Source organism: Oncorhynchus gorbuscha, linkage group LG21, assembly GCF_021184085.1.
Source record: "Oncorhynchus gorbuscha isolate QuinsamMale2020 ecotype Even-year linkage group LG21, OgorEven_v1.0, whole genome shotgun sequence".
Classification (NCBI taxonomy): domain Eukaryota; kingdom Metazoa; phylum Chordata; class Actinopteri; order Salmoniformes; family Salmonidae; genus Oncorhynchus; species Oncorhynchus gorbuscha.
The window spans coordinates 37501415-37517976 of NC_060193.1; the positions used below are offsets into that span (position 1 = coordinate 37501415).

General features: G+C 43.1%; 1 protein-coding gene across 1 annotated transcript in view; it reads right to left on the reverse strand.

The window, feature by feature from the left end:
- LOC124008536 (receptor-type tyrosine-protein phosphatase T-like) overlaps positions 1–16562 on the reverse strand; it is a 553654-nt gene that overhangs the window by 35781 nt on the left and 501311 nt on the right. The window contains 5 exon segments of the mRNA XM_046319881.1: positions 7388–7551; positions 8870–8995; positions 9834–9965; positions 10394–10567; positions 11626–11775. Of these exon segments, the coding sequence (XP_046175837.1) occupies positions 7388–7551; positions 8870–8995; positions 9834–9965; positions 10394–10567; positions 11626–11775 (746 nt within the window).

Consider the following 16562-nt stretch of genomic DNA (forward strand, 5'->3'; position numbering starts at 1 on the left):
AAAGAAAGAGGGAGAGAGAGGTAAAGAAAGAGGGAGAGAGGTAAAGAAAGAGGGAGAGGGTAAAGAAAGAGGGAGAGGGTAAAGAAAGAGGGAGAGAGTAAAGAGAGAGGTAAAGAAAGAGGGAGAGAGGTAAAGAAAGAGGGAGAGAGTAAAGAAAGAGGGAGAGAGGTAAAGAAAGAGGGAGAGAGGTAAAGAAAGAGGGAGAGAGGTAAAGAAAGAGGGAGAGAGGTAAAGAAAGAGGGAGAGTAAAGAAAGAGGGAGAGAGAGTAAAGAGGGAGAGAAAGAAAGAGGGAGAGAGAGGTAAAGAAAGAGGGAGAGAGGTAAAGAAAGAGGGAGAGAGGTAAAGAAAGAGGGAGAGAAAGAAAGAGTAAAGAAAGAGGGAGAGAGGTAAAGAAAGAGGGAGAGAGGTAAAGAAAGAGGGAGAGTAAAGAAAGAGGGAGAGAGGTAAAGAAAGAGGGAGAGAGGTAAAGAAAGAGGGAGAAAGAGGAAAGAGGGAGAGAAAGAAAGAGGAAGAGTTAGAGAAGAGGGAGAGAGTTACAGAAAGAGGGAGAGAGTAAAGAAAGAGGGAGAGAGGTAAAGAAAGAGGGAGAGAGTAAAGGAGAGGGTAAAGAAAGAGGGAGACAGTTACAGAAAGAGGGAGAGAGTAAAGAAAGAGGGAGAGGTAAAGAAAGAGGGAGAGGTAAAGAAAGAGGGAGAGAGGTAAAGAAAGAGGGAGAGAGTAAAGAAAGAGGGAGAGGGTAAAGAAAGAGGGAGAGAGGTAAAGAAAGAGGGAGAGAGGTAAAGAAAGAGGGAGAAAAGAAAGAGGGAGAGAGGTAAAGAAAGAGGGAGAGAGGTAAAGAAAGAGGGAGAGAGTAAAGAAAGAGGGAGAGAGTAAAGAAAGAGGGAGAGAGGTAAAGAAAGAGGGAGAGAGTAAAGAAAGAGGGAGAGAGGTAAAGAAAGAGGGAGAGAGGTAAAGAAAGAGGGAGAGTAAAGAAAGAGGGAGAGAGGTAAAGAAAGAGAGGGTAAAGAAAGAGGGAGAGAGTAAAGAAAGAGGGAGAGAGTAAAGAAGGAGAGGGTAAAGAAAGAGGGAGAGAGTAAAGGAGAGGGTAAAGAAAGAGGGAGAGAGGTAAAGAAAGAGGGAGAGAGTAAAGAAAGAGGGAGAGAGGTAAAGAAAGAGGGAGAGAGGTAAAGAAAGAGGGAGAGAGTTAAAGAAAGAGGGAGAGAGGTAAAGAAAGAGGGAGAGTAAAGAAAGAGGGAGAGAGGTAAAGAAAGAAAGAGGGAGAGAAAAGAAAGAGGGAGAGAGTAAAGAAAGAGGGAGAGAGTAAAGAAGGAGAGGGTAAAGAAAGAGGGAGAGAGTAAAGGAGAGGGTAAAGAAAGAGGGAGAGAGGTAAAGAAAGAGGGAGAGAGTTAAGAAAGAGGGAGAGAGTTACAGAAAGAGGGAGAGAGTTACAGAAAGAGGGAGAGAGGTAAAGAAAGAGGGAGAGAGGTAAAGAAAGAGGGCGAGAGTAAAGAAAGAGGGAGAGAGTAAAGAAAGAGGGAGAGAGGTAAAGAAAGAGGGAGAGAGTAAAGAAAGAAGGAGAGAGGTAAAGAAAGAGTGAGAGAGGTAAAGAAAGAGGGAGAGATGTAAAGAAAGAGGGAGAGAGGTAAAGAAAGAGGGAGAGAGGTAAAGAAAGAGGGAGAGAGGTAAAGAAAGAGAGGGTAAAGAAAGAGGGAGAGAGTAAAGAAAGAGGGAGAGAGTAAAGAAGGAGAGGGTAAAGAAAGAGGGAGAGAGTAAAGGAGAGGGTAAAGAAAGAGGGAGACAGTTACAGAAAGAGGGAGAGAGTAAAGAAAGAGGGAGAGGTAAAGAAAGTGGGAGTGACTAAAGAAAGAGGGAGTGACTAAAGAAAGAGGGAGAGATAATTTAATTTTTACCTTTATTTAACTAGGCAAGTCAGTTAAGAACAAATTCTTATTTTCAATGACGGCCTAGGAACAGTGGGTTAACTGCCTGTTCAGGGGCAGAACGACAGATTTGTACCTTGTCAGCTCGGGGATTTGAACTTGCAACCTTTCGGTTACTAGTCCAACGCTCTAACCACTAGGCTACCCTGCCGCCCCAGGTAAAAGAAAAAAAAATTAAAAAAGAGGGAGAGACTAAAGAAAGAGGGAGAGACTAAAGAAAGAGGGAGAGAAGGTAAAAGAGAGCAGGTAAAGAGAGTCGATCAGAATCACCCATTGGGATGCACAATGTTTTGATATATGGTCATAAAAACTACGTTGTAACAGCCCCTTTTACAATATCTCTGAACCAATCTATATGATGTATTACTTTATTGAATATATTTCATTAATGTGAGAGGTGTACCATGTACAGTATAGCAGGACGTGAGACTGAACTTAAGTAACACATTGTACTTTGGCAAATCATTAAAACATAGAGGAAAACCCACGATCTAACCCAACAGCAAAACTACTGTAGCCCATCTCCTATCCAATCCACATAGACTGAGCTTAAGCCCATGTGGGTATTACGAAGTCCATATTAGGGAAGCCTCAAGCCCCTGTTATCCCCTGCATACAATATTCTGCATGCCTTACCACTCAAAAGTCGGACCATTAATGATGAAAATACTCTAATAATTCTCTAACCATTTGGTTTCAACTAGAACCTTTGTGATACATAAACATAAAACATGAGAGAGAGGATGAGGGGCATTTGGAAAAGATGAGGAATGGTTGACCACTCAACCAAAATCAAACTCTGCACTATCTCTGAAAAGTACTATTGAAGGGTCTTGAAGGGACTCATTGCCGCCCACTGAAGTATTTCCACCAACATGTTCAAGGTAATACACATTATGAAACCATTGCTATTACCATTATGGTGATCAGTGGAGGAGGAATTAGGGTCTGCGCTAGTCTTGATGACGTGACTCAAGTAGTCAGCGAGGGAGAGCTGACACACTGGTTTGGATAGGAGGACGTTGTAAAAACAGTATTCACACAGAAATGTGCTTCTGAATGTGTTGAGCTTTGATTGGTTCCCTCAAACTTTCTTTTTCATTCCTGGGGCACCGAAAATGCTCTAATGCCTCTGGCTGAGACAAGTCATAATTACAGTGTCCATATTAGCACCAGTGTTGTGGTCATTACAAAACAATTGTTATATATTACCCATTACTCATTACTTCTTTATTACTTTATTTATGACTCCCTGGGAACAGCAATGAGTTCCACTAATATTACTTTTGTTATATTAATTTTGTTTTAAACCAAAACATTGCACATCCTCAGTCAACGTAAACATTGTCAACGTTACGTTATGTTGGCCTATACACCAGTGGATAAGGGAAGCATTTGCTCTACTACATACAAAGCAACTAGCTTGTTCAGCTCTCGCTGGGTTACAGCCTGTCCTCCTGAATGATTGAAATCAAGCCTTGGTTGTTTGGATGAGGTAGACAAGCGTGTTACTTTTGCAGATGCTTCAAGAGATTGGATGTTGTATATCTAGCAGTGGAGATGTGTTTCTCACCTGGGCACAGTTTACATTTGACAGTTATATTCTTGTCATTTCGTCCCCCTACCAAATCAAAATAAAGGGGGACAGTGGTGGTTGGTGCCGTTTAAGATGAAGGAGGACAATTATATTTTTTTGAGCATGGCCTTATTTCTATGACAACATTCATTCATATCCCATTCACCCAGTTCAATGTAACATTGATAGGTTTAGGCTACTACATGATACAAAAATGTTCACTGTACCCATCATGGGTTGCTACAACCTAGCCTATGAACATAGGTGCACAGGTCGAGAGAATTTTGAGTAATCAAGGTGACAGACAGTGTTCATATAGCCAATAAACTATTATGGTCCAAACACACCAAGACAGTTGTGAAGAGGGCACAACAACGCCTATTCCCCCTCAGGAGACTGAAAAGATTTGGCATGGGTCCTCAGATCCTCAAAACATTCTACAGCTGTACCACCGAGAGCACGGTTTCCTTAGTAGTCCGTAATCATTTGCAAGCCCTGCCACATCCGATGAGCATCGGAGCTGTTTTAGTAGGATTCAATCTTAGTCCTGTATTGACACTTTGTCTGTTTGATGGTTCGTCAGAGGGCATAGAGGGATTTGTTATAAATGTCTGGGTTAGAGTCCTGCTCCATGAAATCACCAGCTCTACCCTTTAGCTCAGTGTGGATGTTGCCTGTAATCCATGGCTTCTTTTTGGAGTAAGTACGTACGGTCACTGTGGGGATGATGTCTTCGATGCATTTATTAATGCGACATACAGTGGTGCTTATCTGAAAAAGACCCACACAACAGAAATAGTGTGGTTGAGAGTCATAGAAAAGTCTCAAAGGACTTTCCATCCTCTGTATATTGTATATTGCCCTCACTAGAAGCATGTGTTTCAGACATAAGGAAGTGGATGGCTGCAAACTTTCTACTATTAAACTCGGACAAAACAGAGATGCTTGTTCTAGGTCCCAAGAAACAAAGAGATCTTCTGTTGAATCTGACAATTAAACTTAATGGTTGTACAGTCGCCTCAAATAAAACTGTGAAGGACCTCGGCGTTACTCTGGACCCTGATCTCTCTTTTTTCCATCTACGTAATATTGCAAAAATCAGAAACTTTCTGTCCAAAAATGATGCAGAAAAATTAATCCATGCTTCTGTCACTTCTAGGTTAGACTACTGCAATGCTCTAATTTCACAAAATAAACTTCAGTTAGTGCTAAATACGGCTGCTAGAATCCTGCCTAGAACCAAAAAAATTGATCATATTACTCCAGTGCTAGCCTCTCTACACTGGCTTCCTCTCAAAGCAAGGGCTGATTTCAAGGTTTTACTGCTAACCTACAAAGCATTACATGGGCTTGCTCCTACCTATCTCTCTGAATTGGTCCTGCCGTACATACCTACACGTACGCTACGGTCACAAGACGCAGGCCTCCTAATTGTCCCTAGAATCTCTAAGCAAACAGCTGGAGGCAGGGCTTTCTCCTATAGAGCTCCATTTTTATGGAACGGTCTGCCTACCCATGTCAGAGACGCAAACTCGGTCTCAACCTTTAAGTCTTTAGACTCATCTCTTCAGTGGGTCATATGATTGAGTGTAGTCTGGCCCAGGAGTGGGAAGGTGAATGGAAAGGCTATGGAGCAACGAACCGCCCTTGCTGTCTCTGCCTGGCCGGTTCCCCTCTTTCCACTGGGATTCTAACCCTATTACAGGGGCTGAGTCACTGGCTTACTGGGGCTCTCTCATGCCGTCCCTGCAGGGGGTGCGTCACCTGAGTGGGTTGATTCACTGTTGTGGTCATCCTGTCTGGGTTGGCGCCTCTTTGTGGGCAATACTCAGCCTTGTCTCAGGATGGTAAGTTGGTGGTTGAAGATATCCCTCTGGTGGTGTGGGGGCTGTGCTTTGGCAAAGTGGGTGGGGTTATATCCTTCCTGTTTGGCCCTGTCCGGGGGTGTCCTCGGATGGGGCCACAGTGTCTCCTGACCCCTCCTGTCTCAGCCTCCAGTATTTATGCTGCAGTAGTTTGTGTCAGGGGGCTAGGGTCAGTTTGTTATATCTGGAGTACTTCTCCTGTCCTATTCGGTGTCCTGTGTGAATCTAAGTGTGCGTTCTCTAATTCTCTCCTTCTTTCTTTCTCTCTCTCGGAGGACCTGAGCCCCAGGACCATGCCCCAGGACTACCTGACATGATGACTCCTTGCTGTCCCCAGTCCACCTGACCATGCTGCTGCTCCAGTTTCAACTGTTCTGCCTTACTATTATTTGACCATGCTGGTCATTTATGAACATTTGAACATCTTGGCCATGTTCTGTTATAATCTCCACCCGGCACAGCCAGAAGAGGACTGGCCACCCCACATATGCTCTCTCTAATTCTCTTTCTTTCTCTCTCTCGGAGGACCTGAGCCCAAGGACCGTGCCCCAGGACGACCTGACACGATGACTCCTTGCTGTCCCCAGTCCACCTGACTGTGCTGCTGCTCCAGTTTCAACTGTTCTGCCTCATTATTATTTGACCATGCTGGCCATTTATGAACATTTGAACATGTTGGCCATGTTCTGTTATAATCTCCACCCGGCACAGCCAGAAGAGGACTGGCCACCCCACATAGCCTGATTCCTCTCTAGGTTTCTTCCTAGGTTTTGGCCTTTCTAGGGAGTTTTTCCTAGCCTGCTTGCTGTTTGGGGTTTTAGGCTGGGTTTAAGTACAGCACTTTGAGATATCAGCTGATGTACGAAGGGCTATATAAATACATTTGATTTGATTTGATTTGTATATACTCTAGAACAGCCATACTCAAATAGCGGATCGCGGTCTTAATCCAGGACTCCCGACATAAAAAAAATTTGGTCAGTGGGATTCAGTCAGGTTTTTATCTTAATGCTGCTGAGAGTTGTAATAGCAGAACGCACAATGTACAATTTCGAAATTTGGTAGTGCATGGGCAGTTTTCCTCTCGCAATGTCCTTCACTGACAGACCTTAGAGAGCTATCTTAACCTGCGATAAATGTCCAGTTGATTAACTACTGGCCATGTTAGATGGGTAAATTAGGCTAACTAGCTATCTAAATATTGTAGTTATGGCCAAATTATGTTCCCAGGGGCTTCGATCCCCAGGAGGCACCCATTGATTTTGTTGAGTCACTCAGATATTAATAAACACATAAGACATGGCAAAATTTGTAAAATTGTAGGAACTTAGCTTTAAATCTGCTCCCCTTTCTCTCTGCCCAATGGCAAAATGTGTAGAATTTTAGGAAATTATCTTTAAAACTGCTCCATTTTCTCTCCGCCCGATGACAAAATGTGTAGAATTGCATGGAATGAGCTTAAAAAACGGCAACATTTTCTCTCTGCCAACAAGAGTGGTTGGAACAGTTTGGGGTCACATTGGTCGAGGTTTGTTACTATGCCAATAACCTTTGCCATCTAAGAAATATGTGTGACCAGACCTTCTCAAATAGTAGTTGAGTACCCCTGCTCTAATAGGAAACAGCACTGTGGGAGCGAGCAGTGATAGATACATTCATAAAGCACATTCCCTATTGTCTTCCTGTCTGAGAGTATAGTATAGTATAGTTCTACCCCTCCACATCCTGTCTGGTTTAAACGTCCTCATACACAATGTCCCTGTATACAAATTCCATGGGCACGTGACTATCCACGTATGGACACTGTATGAGTAAAGAACTGTGTTCTGATATGGACACCGTATGGAAATACAACTTTCATGGAAGTGTGACTGTCCTAATATGGACACCATATCAGCATACAAATGCCATGGACATTACTGTTCTACTATGGACAACCGTATGACTATACAACTTCCATGGACGTGTGAATCTGATATCGACAACATAATACAAAGACCTTTGAGCCAGGCCCTCAGTTACTCACAGGCAGTGGACCACGGTGCGTCCGTCTCCCCCGTCGTACTGCTCCTGCCACTTGGCCAGACGTCTCACCAGCTGTAAGATGGAGCGCTTGGACAGGGGCGTGTCCCGATAGGCCGGCCAGCCGATGAACTGGAAATGCTGCACCAAACGGTAGCCATCCTGGGGCTGCCAAAGAATCATAACTTAATGCCATTATCATCATCATCGTTGTTGTGGTCAACATCATCATCATCATGGACAACATGCCAGATAGTATCCTCATCATCCTTAGCACAATCATCAACTACTAGCAAGCTAATCTTCCTCCTCATTATAACCATCATCAAAATTGGTAGATGGACTTCGCCCAATTTGAAGGGGGATCGAGTTTACCTCTGTGTCCACTGCAAACATAAACCACTCAGCCACTCAAGTCATTAATGAACTGCTGACGCACTGAGCTCCTCATCAGAAGCACATCCATTCCCAGTGTATTTGGACTCAACTTTCCTTCCCTTAGCCAGAGCAGAGCCAACAAGCCAACGACTGGCAACCACAACAAAGACGTTATCTGGCTCCATGCCCATGCTGGGAACAATGGAGAGGCTCATTTTGTCGTACAGGAGCCGTGTCATGTGCTTCTCGCGGTAGCGATGGAACCATTTCATGGTAAATTGGAGACACCACCCCTGTGGATTTTTGCACCATCACGGAGCTAAGTGTTGATTAGCTGCCTAGCGAAGCCTGCCGTCTCCGCTGGTTAAAGTGGGGGGCCATGAGCAAGCAAGAGAGAGAGGAGAGAGGAAGGAGTAACCGAGTGCCACAAACACAGGGATTCAAGTGGCAGTGATTTAATGGTGTCTAATGAGTATTAGTGTAAATATAGCCCCTCCAATGGAACCAGTCTGAACCCGCCATGGTGCTGCCAGGCTTGGCCTGTCTGTTAGCGTCATCCCAATTGGCAGACCCGGGTTCAGATACTATTGGAAATCTTTCACAGGCTTTGAGCATTTTCTTTAGCTTGCTTGGAGTGCCAAATTGATTTGGTTTTCACTTTTGGGACTTCTCTATTTGCTCCATTTTGCCAGGCAAGCTCATTCAAACACAGCTGGAGTGTTATAAATTAGTTGGAATAGTATCTTAACCCAGGTCTGACATGGGTATGTGGTGTGCATGGCACAAGCAATTAGGTTGACATTTGAAGGAGTCTAACTGACAAGACAGTGTCCTCGCGATTTAAACAACAGTGTTGTAGGAGTGGAGGCAAGACAAATGTACAGTCGCACATCTGGCATCTGAGCATCTGTTTCTTTTTTTATGCTGGTCTGTGACCTATGGGATGTAACAGTTTGTGACCTATGAGAGAAAACGAGCAGAACCATATAAAGTCCTACAGCCATAGATTCTAGTTTCTATGACTGATAATAATAAGTCACCTATACAGTGTTCCCTATTCATTTTAAAACCTGGTTTGCCACCATACTTTCTTTATTGTGATACAGACCCTGGCCATGTTGCAGATCCTGAAGATGCGATTGATGATGTCTTCATCGATGTCGGCTGAGATGAACTCCACCTGGACGGGGCCGTAGCAGCAGGAGCTCTTCTCGGGCCAGTACTGCATGCAAAGCTAGGGAGAAAAGAGGAAGTTAGCCATAGAAATATAATTAATTATTCCTGCTTTATACATTTAATATGGCCACCGGTGCACCAATCACAGAAAATGTACTTGACTGGGAATGTCCGTTCTAGTAATTCTATTTATATGGCCTGAGCCTTGCTACATCACATGCTGTTGTGGACTCTGTTGTTGAAATAGAGTATTCTACCCATTGGAACGTACTGAAAACATTAAATAAACTACACATTGCTTTGGCCATTTGAACAAAGCCATCTCCAACTAACCATTATTGACTTCAAATGCAAGGTCATACAAGTACGAGAAAAGAAAAACATTGCTAACATGCTGGGTGGAATCATGCTGGGTGGAATCAATGCACACACAGCAAAAGCCTTGACCATATTAGCCTCTGCACGGTACACCTACAGCTAAGGCTATCCTCCAGTCTAGTACTTTTGAAAGGCTCCAACCTCTTAAAACGAGTTCACCCTCACGTCAATAGGCCTTTGCTGAGCTTCAATCTAGGTGTCTGTCTGAGGGTTCTGGCAGCTATGACGGATAGTTAAACCCCTGGCGCAGAAAGGAGTAGCTTATCTTGCCCTATAAAACTGTGTGTTTGAGACCCGGAGGAGGAGATGAAAATGGAGGAATAGAGAGATAGATGGAGATGAACAGAGAACAATAGAGCATGTGTAAGACCCCCACGGCAGACCGATAGTCAAAGAGATAAGCAAAGTCACTGTGTGTGTATGTGTCTACGTGTGTGCATGCGTATGTTTACATGCACATATATGTGTGTGCACACATGCCTGTGTGTATGCGAACCCAGAGGGTGAACAATACACACCTGCGCTGCATCCATCTCGTTGAGCATGACTATCGAGGAGCAGTTGTAGTCGAAGACCAGCCTCCAGAAGTCGGCGGCCGTGTTGGGCAGCGGGTGCTGGGTTACGATGAAGGCTGCTGGCTGTTTATGGCTCTGTAAAAAAAAATCAATAACACAGCACTTCAGCCCTCAGTAGAGAAGGTGAGAGAGACAGAGAGAGAAAGAGAGAGGGACTCCAATGCCTGATCAACTCGTGGCGAAGGACAAAGAGCCAAACCAGGCGGACTCCCACGGACGGTGTTAACCTTGGGCCGTAATGCATTGACAAGAGAAATCCAGCTACAGATCATTATGCTGCTGCCAGGCAGGCCGGGTCAGGGAAAGGCACCGCTGGCTTTATTTAGCTCCACCTCTGTACTTGTTATTGTCTGCCGTTGTTGTCTGCCGTTGTTGCAAATAGTATTTTAAATCTTTGAGCGTTTGTTTGAGTCTGGCTATAGAGTGCCAGATTGGCAGGGTTTGCACCTTGGGACAATACCAGTGGTTGAGAGACAGAGAGAGCGAGAGAGAGATTAACTTACATCCATGAGGGCAGCGTTGATGTAGTTACTGGACTCTCCATCAACAGAGATGAGGAAAGGCAGGCAGCGATCCACAGACAGGACGTCCATGCTGCGGTTCTTGTCGTGGTTCCGGGGGAGCAGTCCCACGCTACAGTCTTCAGGCCGAACCCGGGGAGTCACGATGTTCAGAGTCTGGGAGAGCGAACACGTTATTTTTACAATTATTTATCAGGTCTTAACATTTTATTTTTAAAGAAACCTACATGGTCTTAACAAGACTTGCTGACTATTTTCATCTTTGACACGTGACGTTTTTGTAACCTACTGGGTATTACCTTTCAACCCGAGATGTTTGCAATACTATAGTACAATATTCTTCTAAGCTAAAGCATATAAGCATTACATTAGTCTCTGGGAACTAACACAAGTATTCAGGTCTCAGGCAAGGTTTCTCCCTCCGCTAGCGTTATTCACCAAACCACCTCCTCTGCAACACTCACAATGACATAGCCTTGAATCAACTGCCCAGACTAGTAGTGGAGAACGAATTGGTGAGTAAATAAACCCACAAAAATAAATAATCTGCCCCTATTTTCTTTGATTTCCATATTCCAACATAACAGCATTACTGGTAGTCAGTGCCTTCAACAAGTGCAAATACTTCACTGAAGCGAAGGCTGCAGATAACTTATGTATGAGGGAGAATGAGGGATATTGAGATTGGGAGTGCGATAGAGAGATATGCATCATACATTATGAGACAGATTACAGATCTGAGACCTGTGCTTGATACGGTGATGGGATATTAATCTCAGAGAGAATACGGAGCACAAGTGCTTAGCTGCCGAATTCATACTGCCTCCTAACGGTAGCTACAAAGCCTTGTTCTTGGAGAAGGAAAATGTCACCCATTTTAGGAGGTAAAGGTGAATGTCATACCTCTTAAGAGGAAAACAGAGAGACAGACAGACAGACAGACAGACAGACAGACAGACAGACAGACAGACAAACAGACAGACAAACAGACAGACAGACAGACAGACAGACAGACAGACAGACAGACAGACAGACAGACAGACAGACAGACAGACAAACAGACAGACAGACAGACAGACAGACAGACAGACAGACAGACAGACAGACAGACAGACAGACAGACAGACAGACAGACAGACAGACAGACAGACAGACAGACAGACAGACAGACAGACAGACAGACAGACAGACAGACAGGAGTGGAGAGAGCTAACCTGAAACTCGTCCTTAATTTGGCTAGAGTTGGTCTGTGGGTCCAGTCTGATAATGTTGTAGTATATGGCTCTGAATTCACAGACTGGGATGGCTGTGTTTCCACACAAGCAGGCTTCCAGGATGGCATCGTGGACAAAGACATACTGCTCCTGGGGTAGGACACAATACATAACATGAGATGACTTAAAATAACATGACATGACAAAAGAGGTTCATGTATTTCTACCCTTCAGGTCAACATCAACACACAAAAGGACACTTTATTTACAGCACTTCAACAACTAGTTGGACCCTATTCACTAGACTCAATCCACATGTACTGTTGAAATGTTTCGAGAACAGAGCAGAACATACAGGTAACAAGTCCAACTCTGACTGCTTGTACACTGATATACAAAACCATAATTAGTTGTCGGCAACACTTTACATTAAGTTGCCACTATTACTATGCAACTACACAGTAATAACTATAGTACCAACATAGTAGTTATAGGTAGTGGTATTAGTAAGAACACAGTTGGATGACTGAGTAATTACACATCCACTTGTTGAAGGTTATTCCACATATATAATTACTGATGTTACACATAGTTACATGTAACTACATGGTGCCATTACCATCAAATCCACCAGTAATACCAGGGTTGCTCTGATGATGTAAATAGGCTAGGACCATGCAAACACACCTTGTGATTAACTACTGGTTATTTTAGATGAGTTCATTTCTGTGTTATTACCTGGCTCAAAGGGTATACTGAATCAAGTGTCAAGTAAGAACAATGTAGTTACATAGGATATACTTAATTAAGCAGTAAGGCCCGGGGGGGGGGGTACGGTGCCTTCGGAAAGTATTCAGACGCCTTGACTTTTTTCACATTTTGTTATGTTACAGCCTTATTCTAAAATGTATTAAATACATTTTTTTTAAACTCAGGAATCTACACACAATACACCAAATGACAAAGCAAAAACCGGTTTCTTTCTGAAAATGTATTAAAAATAAAAACCAGAAATACCTTATTTACATAAGTACTCCTTTGTTACGAGATTCATCCTGTTTCAAATGATCATCCTTGAGCTGTTTCTACAACTTGATTGGAGTCTACCTGTGGTAAATTCAATTGATTGGACATGATTTGGAAAGGCACCTGTCTATATAAGGTCCCACATTTGACAGTGCATGTCAGAGCAAAAACCAAGCCATGAGGTAGAAGGAATTGACCGTAGAGCTCGGAGACAGCATCGTGCCGAGGCACATATCTGGGGAAGGGTACCTAAAAAAATGTATGCAGCATTTAAGGTCCCCAAGAACACAGTGGGCTCCATCATTCTTAAATGGAAGAAGTTTAGAACCACCAAGACTCTTCCTAGAGCTGGCCGCCTGGCCAAACGGAGCAATTGGGGGAGAAGGGCCTCGGTCAGGTAGGTGACCAAATACAAGATGGTCACTCTGGCTGAGCTTTAGAGTTCCTCCATGTAGATGGGAGAACCTTCCAGAAGAACAAACATCTCTGCAGCACTCCACAATCAGGCCTTTATGGTAGAGTGGAATCCACTCCTCAGTAAAAGGCACATGACAGCCCGCTTGTAGTTTGCAAAAATGCACCTAAAGATTTACAGAAAATGAGAAACAAGATTCTCTGGTCTGATGAAACCAAGATTGAACTCTTTGGCCTGAATGCCAAGCATCACGTCTGGAGGAAACCAGGCACCATCCCTAAGGTGAAGCATGGTAGTGGCAGCATCATGCGGTGGGGATGTTTTGCAGCGGCAGAGACTGGGAGACTAGTCAGGATTGAGGGAAAGATGAACGGAGAAAAGTACAGAGAGATCCTTGATAAAAACCTGCTCCATGGTGCTCAGGACCTCAGACTGGGGCGAAGGTTCAGCTTCCAAAAGGAAACAACCCTGAGCACACAGCCAAGACAACACAGGAGTGGCTTCGGGACAAGTTTGAATGTCCTTGAGTGGCCCAGCCAGAGCCCGGACTTGAACCCAATCTAACATCTCTGTAGAGACTTGAAAATAGCTGTGCAGCAACCCTCCCCATCCAACCTGACAGAGCTTGAGATCATCTGCAGGGAAGAATGGGAGAAACTCCCCAAATGCAGGTGTGCCAAGCTTGTAGAGTCATACCCAAGAAGAATCAATGCTGTAATCGCTGCCAAGTGCGCTTCAACAAAGTACTTTTTTTACTTTGTCATTTTGGGTTGTCTTGTGTAGATTGATGAAGATTGTCGTGTGTAGACTGCCTTGTTCTAAAAATTTTGAATAAGGCTGTAATGTAACAAAACGTGGAAAAAGTCAAGGGATCTGAATACTATCTGAAGTCATTGTACAAGTCATTGTACATATAAAACACAGGGAAATCATATTTTTAACTGCACTGGGCCTTTAACATATTCACATTTAAGACAGGTCATAGAAATAAACGAATTGAAAATGACTGACAGGGTGTGCCTTGTTACAATTATTGTACCAGGTCCTAGTCTATTTATCAACCCTGATTTTACATGTGGATTTGATGGTATTGGCACCTTGTTGGTGCATGTAACAAGGTCAGATTTAGTTTGAAATTATTAAAACCATGAGCCTCCTAGGTTTTGTATTGAAGTCAATGTACACAGCGGACAGAAAATAGGATATATATTTTTTAATGTTTCACAATTTGTATTTTTATGAAATTCACAGTGTAGGATGGTATTCCCCTTCTTTCTCTGAGGAGCCACCATTGATATATTGATATATAACTGTTCACAGGAGAGGCATTTTTTCATCAAAATGCATTTAGTTTTGCAGAAAGTCCTTCTGGAATATGTGAACTTTCATGTGCCTTAATAACAAACTTGTATTGCATCTGTAAATACAAAACAAATTGTTCAATTACGAGCCTAGTTGGTTTAGCCACGGAAAAAGCCAGGAACCTTCCCGCTAGCCATGATTGGCTGAGATAATGGATGTTATGGACATGGCGGGAAAGGAGTTTGGATTGGTCTGCCAGGTAGCATGCTTCCTACAACAATGTGAGCTGCTCAGTATGCGTTGATAATCCTTTCTACCGCTTGTTTTTACAAATGTATAACGTTAGCCATTGAGAACTTAAAAAGCCGTGCTACTTTTCTCAACAACATGGATGCCCTAAATTTAGCAGATGCTATTGACAGATCAGTTGGAAGAAGTTGTGATGTGCTACTTTTCATACATGCCACAGTCAGTGTGAGCCGGAATGACTTGACACGACCCTGGCCAAGTCTGCCGTGAAGAAGCATTCATCCATGTATACAGGTAAGAGTCTAGATACATTTTCAGATATTATACATGTTTTTAATTCTGTCAGAAAGTCATTTTCATTGTAAGTTAAAGCGTACTGTTGGCTAGCTAGCGGACGTTAGCATGCTGTCTCGCTAGCTAGCGTTATGTGTATGATCTCTGTAGTAATATTATGCAAATCAGAAATACATTTGCATTGCTAGTTATAGCCTAATGTTAGCTAGCAAAATAACGTTGAACCTAGTTGGTTAGCTTTAGCTACCTGCAGATTCATACTACAGCTATGACAATCAGTTTGTATTGGTGGTAGTATGATTTGGTATTACGTCAGTTCATTGTTTAGCTAGCAATCAAATTAGCCAGGTGTGTCTGGGGGTGATTACAGCCATCTATTGTATTTCATGAACGTGTACATATCTAGAAAATAGTGACCCATCCACTTAGCTAGTTGTGGCTGGGGATGGATGTAACATTTTTTTCACATGACCCATCAATTTAGACAAGTGTGTCGGGTAAGTGTCATCTAATAATTATAAAACATTTATAATCTGGACACGTTCTGTTTTTTTATTATTTATACGATGCAAATAACCACTTCACTGTATGATTTACACCTTCTGTATCCTGTGCATGAAACAAATAAACCTAGATTGTATTTGATATGGTGTGTGTTTTACCAGAGAAGGTAATGTGGAGAACAACATGAGGTTGTTGTTGTATTACCGTTATTTAAGGGTGACTGCAAAACTCCCACGGTCGTAACCCACACTTAGCAAACACACTTGCAAAACTCATTCACAGAATGAAAATGTGTGCGAACTAAGTTATCTATTATTCAGCATGTATTTAATATTAATAGGATCATTGGGATGGAAGATGCATGACTGAGAACTCTCCAGAGGTAGCTCGGCTCGCCTGACTTGGGAAATATATCTGAGGAGACTCCACACACATTTGATCAGTAGTGATATCACGCATGCTGATGGTTTGTACGAATGGTTGCAAGTCGCAGAGTCGTTGAGAAAATACAATGTATATCAGTCTAGTAGGTACACATAAATTAATGAAACAGTAGTAGTTATGGAGAATACTGATGCATACTTACTAGTAGCCCTTTTGTCGTTCTCACTATTGACATTGAAGTAGCACTCAGAGTATTTGAGGGGAGTAGTTTGAGAAAGATGAGAATGACAGAATTGTTCATCTTTATAAAATAAGTACTTAGTTTGGACGCAAGGTGATTTGTAGATCAGTGATTCTGTTTGACCCGACTGCAATGTAGTTGATCTCAAACACACACACATTATCTCACAGGTGTTGTTTCTCCACTAAGAACCACTGTTTCATCACTGACTGCATGATCCACTGGAAAATGTAACCCTAATAGCCTGGAATGGCCTGTCTGGCAGATAAGGCCCAGGCTTATAGACCATAGAAATAGAATCTGGTTTCAAGGTCTGGGGATAACATTTCTATGCTTTAGACTCTCCCTGCATATGACTGACTTTACATTATCATGTCTAAGCTTCACAATATCCTATTTCTATGCTTTACAGTGCCCCTCCATAGGACTCACTTTAAAATATGCCTGCTGAAAATTTCACGCAGAACAACTAACTGTGGGCAGTGGGTTACGGCATAGGATCAGTCTGGTGATTGTCTGGGA